Raw genomic sequence first — 8,493 nt, 5'->3', positions numbered from 1 at the left:
AAACTTAGCATTTTTTTTTTTAGAAAAGTTTTTCATGAAAATTTCATCCATTCTTATAAAAAGGTTTTAAGGAAAGAGTTTGGCAAAGACAATTCTCAGGGATTTTTTTTAGAAAACATGTTTCGAGGAAAAGACTTTTTCTAGGAAAATTCCGAGTTTTAGGTAATGTTTGGATAGTGTTGAGTTTTTGCTGCTTTGCGTTTCTGCGTTTTCCCTCTTTTTTTTTTTTTTTCACGCGTTTTTCCCACAAGCGGCTACTGTTCATGCAACAGTAGCCGCAACTTTTGACCGGTCTTATGTGAACAGTGCATCCGTGCACTGTTCAAGGATCCACAAATTTCATTTTTTATCAATTTTTTCATTAAAAATGGGTCCCATGGTACTATTCACACATTTAAAAATTATTTTGCTACAGTGTTTTCAGTTTTCAATTTCAGCAAAATAAGTTCTATCCAAACAGACCCTTAGAATAAACTTTTTCTAAAAAAATAGTTTTTTTTTGGGGGGCTTTTTAAGGAAAGCCCATGATTAAAGAATAGGGTCCCCCCACCCTCTAAAAAAATAAAAAATAAAGAAGAAGAAGGTTCTCTAGGAAATGGACTTTGAAAGAGAAATGGGTTTTTGGAAAGTGTTCTCTAGGAAAATGATTTTTTTTTTTTTTTTTAATCCCGTGAGTTTTTGGAAAGAGATTTTCTAATTTAATGTTTTTTAAAGGAAAATTTCATAAGATTTTGGAAGAAAACATTTTCTAAGAAAAATTTTATAAGAATAATAATAGGGTTAATTGCAGTTTTTTTTTTTTTTTTATTGGTTAAAATAAAAGGCAGATTTTTTTTCCTTGCGTGAATGAATGTATATATTCTTATTGGGCTTGGCTGTAATATTGGGTTAAGAACTGACAATATATTTAAAGCATGGACTTACGTTTATTAATATAATATAATATAATATAAGTACATCTGTATGAATTGATACCATAATATTTTGTTCTGACTACCAAACAGAAATGGCTTAGGTAGAAATTGACTCTCTTGATATTTCCAAATTATTTTGCACTCACATCAGCGAGCTCTCAGCTACTATTGTTGTGGCCTTGCTACCATCCATAATTTTCCCAGTTCACATGTCTAACTTGTATTGCTTTCATGTTCAGATTACCGCATGTGTTTTTTACAAGAAAATAAGGAAAGCCGTGCAATGCATTTATCTTAGCCGTCAGCGCCTTCATTCAAGCTCGTTGCCCATCTCGTCTGCCAGTTAATACTATCATACATTACATCTAGTAACAGAGGCAGCCTCTACAGCTTTGTAGTTGAAGATACGAATTGAATGCCGGTAATTTATTAGAATTTGGACCAAATTGTGTGTCATGTGCAATATATTCCATCATTCCTCGTTGCAAATTAGTCAGCAGCACATGACAAAAGAATATATTATACATCCAATAACAAAAAAATATATATTATACATCCAAACCTTAGAGATGTTAATTGTATTTTACCTTATATATATTTTTTTTTCTTACCATATGAGTTCCACACACTTTGAAAATGAAGATGTATTTTAGTCACATAAAATAATTATTTAAAGAAATACTATGATCACAATATCTTCACAACACTTTTACAACAAATCATATCTGATAACTATAAGTTATTATTAATTTGAATTATTTGAATTCACAACCAATAACAATTTGTCACTTAACACCATGTACACTTGGTGCGATAATTACTCTACAAGTGCTTGTGGGGTATGGGCAATAAGAGCCGGGTTCAAGTCTCCAGTAGAAAGCTTCATACACATATATACTTAGGCTAGAGTAAACTTTCTATTTTGTATCCTAAAACAACTAGCCACTTAAGATTTGTTGTAAAAATGCTGTGAACATTACATTTCTCAATTATTTATGTTAGTCTCTAGAATTCATCATATTTATCATAACCCACTCTTAATTGCTCTTTTTAAAATGGAGGAACTGATTCAGTATCATGGAAGAAAAAACTGCCCCATCCATCTCTATAAGATGAGGCAGTGCAAGTTTTTCAAGTCAAGCTAGCTCTATATTCCGTATGACAATTAAATTAACATTCTTTAGGGGAAGAAGCTCACCTACAAACCAGGTTGCTGGAAAATTCCTCCAGGTTGAAAAGGCAATTAATTAATATACACGACTCCTACTTATAGATAGTTGAAAAAAGATGATTGAAAAGTATCCTTACCCTCAATTTGGAAAAGTTGATTCCTTAACTCAAATTCGCTTGGACAGAGTGCACTGAGGGCACTCAAATCGCACTTTTAAGTCCATATGACTACTACATAGAAAGTTTGAGGTCTTGAAAATTGGAGAAAAAAAATATGGGATTGCCTCCTTCCTATAGTTGGGAAGGTTTGCATCTTAACACCCTAAGCATAACCAAATGATTTGACTTGATACTAAGACGCAGAATAAGAGTGCAGAGAAGAAATTTTAACTAATTACTTCAATCCTTTAATCCCTGTAGATTTTTAACAAAACATAATGTCAAATTATTACAATGCTTTTACTAGGAGTTCCAATCCCAGTCATGACATTATTCATAGGACTTTGCCATAAGCAGCAGGAAAAAATATTCTACCAAGCATCCTTAGATAAAAGACTATTGCTTTGAACTACCCGGGCATTGCAGAGGTCATCAACAGCATCCCCCCGTTCAAAAACAGCGGCTGCCCCCATTCCAGAGCCTGCATTTCAGTTAAAAACATTTGTATTGAGTAGCATACCCTGCAGATAAACATGCTTGCACTTGCACATCATTTACACACACAGAAGGGAGATAGAGTACCTATGCACATTGATATCACTCCAAAGCGGCAGTCTTTTCCACGACGCTTCATCTCATGCAATAAAGTAGCAACACAGCGAGCGCCTGTAACAGACACAACAGTCAAACAAATTTCTTTGTTGATAAAAGACAATCTCCATACTATGTTGAAGCTCTAACTAAAGTATAAGACAACAATTTAAGCTTGTCACATCCCCGGAAACAGCGCTTTTGTTTATCCATTAAAAAAATATGTACTTGACACCAATTTGAAATGATATGAACAGATATCAAAATGATATTCCAAACTTTGTCTTCAGCAATTATGCATCAAGGCATATTGCAAAAGAGTAAATAGACAAATGCTCCTACCTAAAGTCTTTGCATCCAGCAGCTGAACCTAACTTTATCAATTAATGATGACAATATACTAGCAAAATGAAAGTTGTGCTCAAAGAGGTATTACTCATCAGCAAAAGCACAATGCGGATAGCAAAACCCAACTTGCCCTTTTTGGCAGGTGCTGCTTGAGCGCCCATAAAGTAGGTTCTCCAAATGATAACAAGGATTTCAACAGCCTACTAATATGCAACCAAACAAGAACGAGTTTGTGTGTGAGTGTTGTTATCTTTTGGAATTTGGGAAAAGGGGGGTGGTTTTTTTTTTGGGGGGGGGGGGGGGGGTTTGTTGGGGATGGGATGGGAAGAGAGTTGACAAGGATGAATTCTACAATAAGCAGCTAAGTAACCAAACAACTATTACAATTTTGAATAGACTTCTTCACCAATCTTATGGAACTTTTCCTGATGAGACTTGGAGATTCAAATATAACAGGACATTTGTGTTCCGACACTAATACCTTTTTTACAAGTAAAGAGTAAAGATACATTTTAAGTGATTTTATGGAAAGCTTATTTGGATAGGACTCATTGAGCAAGACAATTGAGCTTCAAATACAAAGCTACGACAGCTTGATTCAAATCGCATATGCATAATGTCCTCCTTCCATCCTCTTTAACCTACTTCAAAGTTGTCGACTGCCACAAACTTCTCTTCTTTTCAACCAAAGTCAGTTCCAACAGTAATGTCATGTTAATTATGCGATCCTTAAAATTAATTGCAGAAAGGTAAATTAAAAATTGAATATCAATGTGAAAATATGGCAAACCATCAAAATAACATACGAAATATCAGAAAAACATGATGCCAATCTTATTAATTGATTATTGCTCTATGTTAATTGCTATTAATCTTCAGTGTAACAGTCTAATCCCAAAACCAAGCAAGTCTTGATGCAGAGCAAGCAATCAGCATAGAAACCCAAAACCACCTGCTTTACGGTACTTGCAACACATTCCAAACAAATTCAACATAAGAGTAAGAATAAATGAAAAGGAAATGAAAGGAAATGTTTGCTTTATAATATAAGTTCAGGTTCATCGTAGATTTCTTTTCAAAGGAGAGAAAGAAAGGGTGGGGGGGGGGGGGTGATCATTACTCAATAAAAACACTTTTAATGAAGCAGGCTCTCCTTTGTCTATTGGCATACTAGCCAGATGAGCATTTCCGAGAAAATGATTCCTATAAAACCTAATAAACAAGGTCCAACTACACACTTAAGTCAATCACCAATAGCATCTTCATGAGACGCTTGAGATGTAATACTAACTCACTCAAAAAACAAGCTTAAGAATTACCATATAACATCATGCTTGCATCTTCTATTTATCTTGCGCATTTAGGTGCATGTTATATATATCTTGTAATATCAGCGTTTCAAAATTATAGATAGTGTAATTTAACTTATTTTGAATTTTCTAGTATATACCTGTAGCACCCAAAGGATGCCCAAGGGCTATAGCACCTCCATTCACATTGATTTTTTCTGGATCAAGTTCCAGCTTGTTACGACAATATACAAATTGGGATGCAAATGCCTGCACAGTTACAAATTTCCGGATTAATTATATACTCACAGTTCCTGAATACGAAATAAGTATTTCTACCATAGTTTAATACCTCATTAATCTCAAAAAGGTCAATATCATCAAGCTCTAAACTGGCAGCCTTGACAGCAGCTGGAATTGCAGCGGCTGGGCCGACACCCATGATTGCGGGATCAACACCAACAGCAGCAAAAGTCCTGTAGGACCAACATATGGTAATTATCTTAGTATATTAGAAGTAATTTCAATTGTTTTGCATTAATTTATTGGACTAGCCATAAAATAGTTTAATAGTTTGTTTGTTAGTCTGTTTGTCTTTTTTTTTTTGGATAAGTGAAGAAAAACATAAAGTTTAATAGCAAAGGGGAAATAGATCCTCATTTACTAGATGGGTTAATTTAGTCTAGTAAATCATGCTAAACGCTAAGTGATTAATTATCTACATCAAGGGTAAAACTATATATATATATATATATATATTGATTGGTAACACATGCACATTGTGGGTCTTGAACCCACCTCACCCTCCACCTAGCACATGCAAGGGAAGGGAGGGGAGGAGGAAGGGGAGATTCATACTAGTGACATCCATGTCTTGAGGCACGGTACCACCCGAGGGTGATACCCTAGGGTTCACAAAGAGCCAACTCTTAACATATAAAAAAAAATGAATAAGGTTTCCAGGTTGAGGCTAGGAGAGAAGTATTCATCCTACGTGGAGTTGTAAGAACCTCTTTACTGTGTTTTGAATCCTAGAATATAGGATGGTAAGGTCAATGAACAATGTAAAACCATGGCGAGGAAAATTCATGACAAAACCTCTTTACTATGTTTCACTACATTGTCCCAAAGAGCCACTGAAATTACAGAGCATACTTATTAATTTACATGGTTATTTATTTGGGTGAGTGCTGGTGGATGATACTCCACTTCAAATAACTGTCCATGAAACTATTTGTCAAATTTGTTCTTACCAAGAGAAACTAGGACTAGGGAGTGGTGAGGCTTCCAACAAATATACGTAGACCAAACAGAAAGTGAGAATACCAACAGAAACCAAGCACTATAATAAAGTAGGCTTTTGTGCATTAAAGTGAGAATGTGAATATTGCCTGTGTGCTGGACATTATTTGTGCAACTTATAAGATAAATGAATAAGCATGATCCAGAAGTTACATACCTGAATACACCAAGGATGGGTAGTCCCTTTTGCACTGCAATGCTTCTCTTCATGAGGAGAACAGCCCCAGCACCATCACTCACTTGGCTAGAATTGCCTATGATAAAAGTACCAAATTATGAAATGGTATAAAATCAAACTAAATGTGATATGTTTATGAGAAAACTAATCATGAGTGTTATGTATCCAATACCAGCAGTGGTACTCCCATCTTTCTTAAAAACAGGCTTCAGCTTTGCCAGATCTGAAAATCTTGCATTAGGTCGAATCCCATCATCAATAGAGATTGTAACAGGCTTCTCGTCACCAGTTTTTGGGTCGACAATCTATTTTAAATGAAATATGGATCAATGCCCTAATGAAAACCATATATGTTCTTGCACAAAAAAAGTCAAATAGAAGTGCAATAGAATAGTGAAATTCTGCTCAAAGCCTAAAACTGAAATACCTTGGTTGGCACAGGAATAATTTCATCCTTAAATTTACCAGAGGCAGTAGCAGCAGCAGCTCGTTGATGTGACTCGACCTAACAGGAAAAATTTAAGAAAATCAATAGAAAAAAAATGCATTGGAATGCTTTGAACACTGAAAGGTTCATTCAACTTACTGCAGCTTGATCTTGTTCCTGCCTAGTTACACCAAAACGATGTGCAACATTTTCTGAGGTTATCCCCATGGGAAGAAGACAATTTTGGGCTTGTTCAAAGATCTTTACCTGTAATTATGAAAGGAAGATCATATGAGAACCTAAATATCCTGTCATGTATTTTCACCAACAATCTTATGCATATTAGTAAAACGTGATGAGAGAGAAAGAGTGTACTTTGGGATTCACCGATCCTTCCCATGCCATTGGACTAGAAGTCATGGATTCCAAGCCAGCTCCAATGCCTGTATGAAATTAATAAATATAAATATTTATCTTTAACCCAAGAAAATAAAAAAATACAGGAAGAAGAAAAGGGAGGGTGGGGCAGAGTGAATTATTAGGTCCGCTTGGTGGAGCCTGTTCCATTATCACATGACTGTGCCCCATGTGTACGGGGCCCACCTTCATGAGGCGGACTATAAACAGTGGACCTAATAATTTCCCTTTGGGGGATATTCTCTTTACCAATGTCATAAAATCCAGCTCTTATAGCTGCAGCAACATCAGCAACTGCCTGAAGCCCAGATGAACATTGCCTATTCACAGTCCTGATAGGCACAGTTTCTGCACAACACAATTGTGACATACATGAGCAATAAAACACCAATAACTTCAAGGTTAACAAATTAAGGGCTGAAAAGGAAAAACACACCAGGGAAACCAGCATAGAATGCAGCCATCCTGCATTCAGTTGCTCTTTGAGATCCTGGGGCCAACACGGTACCCACCACAATATCCCCAACTTCACTAGGATTCACATTGGTTTTCTCTATCACTGCCTATAAACCAAACAATTATCACAAAAGTAAGCTACATCTGAATAGAACACCACTAAAATAAAAACTTTTCGCTATACCCAATAAACCAAAAAAAAAAAAAAAAAATCGGATTTTGTCCTCCTTACAAACTTTACAGGAAAAAAAAAGAAAACAAAGAAGAAGAATTCAATAAAAACCCACCTTCAAAACTGGTGCAAGGAGATCATCGGCATATGTATCCTTGAAACCACCACGCTTGGCTTTGCAAATTGGAGTCCGATACGCTCTGTTAATATCGAAAATTCATGAAATTCAATTCAAAACAAAGGTGAAAAAAATTTGGAAATAACTGTGAATTTAAAGCTAAAAAAGGATGAGCAAGCTTACGCGACAATGACAACATCGTCCCCAAACACCGAAGTCCTATGGTACGCAGCACTATCCCCAGCTGCACATGCTGATGCCTACATATTTTTATCAATCATCAATATTTCTTTCTTTTTATTTAAAAAATAATAATAATAAAATTGAAAGGTTATACTTTGAAAATCATATGGTCGGAGATCGAACATGTCGAATAAGCATAACAAATAGTAAATTAATTTTATAAAAATTATGAGTATGGATCTAATAAAGGATTTACAATTAAATTGAAAAATTGGAAAGGATTAGACTGAAATTCAGCGAGATAACGATGGATCCGAAACGAAAAGAGAGAAAGAAAAGCAATACCGCGATTGGAGGAGGAGGAGAAGAAGAAGAATCGGTGCCGTAAACAAAAGAAGAAGAAGAGGAAGGTCGAAGGTGTTCCAGCAGAACACGTTGCCTGTTGATAGCTTTCTCCATCTCAGACTTTCTATCTCTCTCTCTCTCTCTAGACTATAATGGTAGAGACGCCTAAACAAGAAACAGAAGGCCAAACAAGCAAATAAAATTTACTGTATTTATTAATATCCAAAACTTAGGATAGACTTCAAAAAGTTTTAATATTATTTTTTTATAATAAAAAAATTGTAAAAGAAACTAGTCAATTTTTTTTTTTTTAAAAAACATTTTATAAATTAATATACTTAAGACATCCGCTATTTTGCTCAAAATAATATATATTTGACAAATAAAATTTTGTTTCTACTAAATTAATTTTTTAGGGGTTAAA

The 8,493-nt window shown here is 35.0% G+C and overlaps 1 protein-coding gene across 1 annotated transcript; it reads right to left on the bottom strand.

The window, feature by feature from the left end:
• Positions 1-2,449: 2,449 nt before the first annotated feature.
• Positions 2,450-8,267, bottom strand: LOC115994916 (3-ketoacyl-CoA thiolase 2, peroxisomal). The gene is made up of 14 exons (XM_031119257.1): positions 8,070-8,267; positions 7,725-7,801; positions 7,539-7,623; positions 7,232-7,358; positions 7,045-7,143; positions 6,754-6,821; positions 6,538-6,645; positions 6,379-6,456; positions 6,124-6,256; positions 5,931-6,027; positions 4,824-4,947; positions 4,633-4,741; positions 2,826-2,909; positions 2,450-2,724 (listed from the first exon to the last, which is right to left on the bottom strand). The coding sequence occupies exons 1-14, from the start codon at positions 8,181-8,183 to the stop codon at positions 2,615-2,617; spliced, it is 1,413 nt and encodes a 470-aa protein (XP_030975117.1). The 5' UTR covers positions 8,184-8,267; the 3' UTR covers positions 2,450-2,614.
• Between the last annotated feature and the right edge of the window lie 226 nt (positions 8,268-8,493).

Source organism: Quercus lobata, chromosome 6, assembly GCF_001633185.2.
Source record: "Quercus lobata isolate SW786 chromosome 6, ValleyOak3.0 Primary Assembly, whole genome shotgun sequence".
Lineage (NCBI taxonomy): Eukaryota > Viridiplantae > Streptophyta > Magnoliopsida > Fagales > Fagaceae > Quercus > Quercus lobata.
Note: the sequence above shows the minus strand (reverse complement) of the source record. Positions and strands in the feature narration are given on the sequence as shown.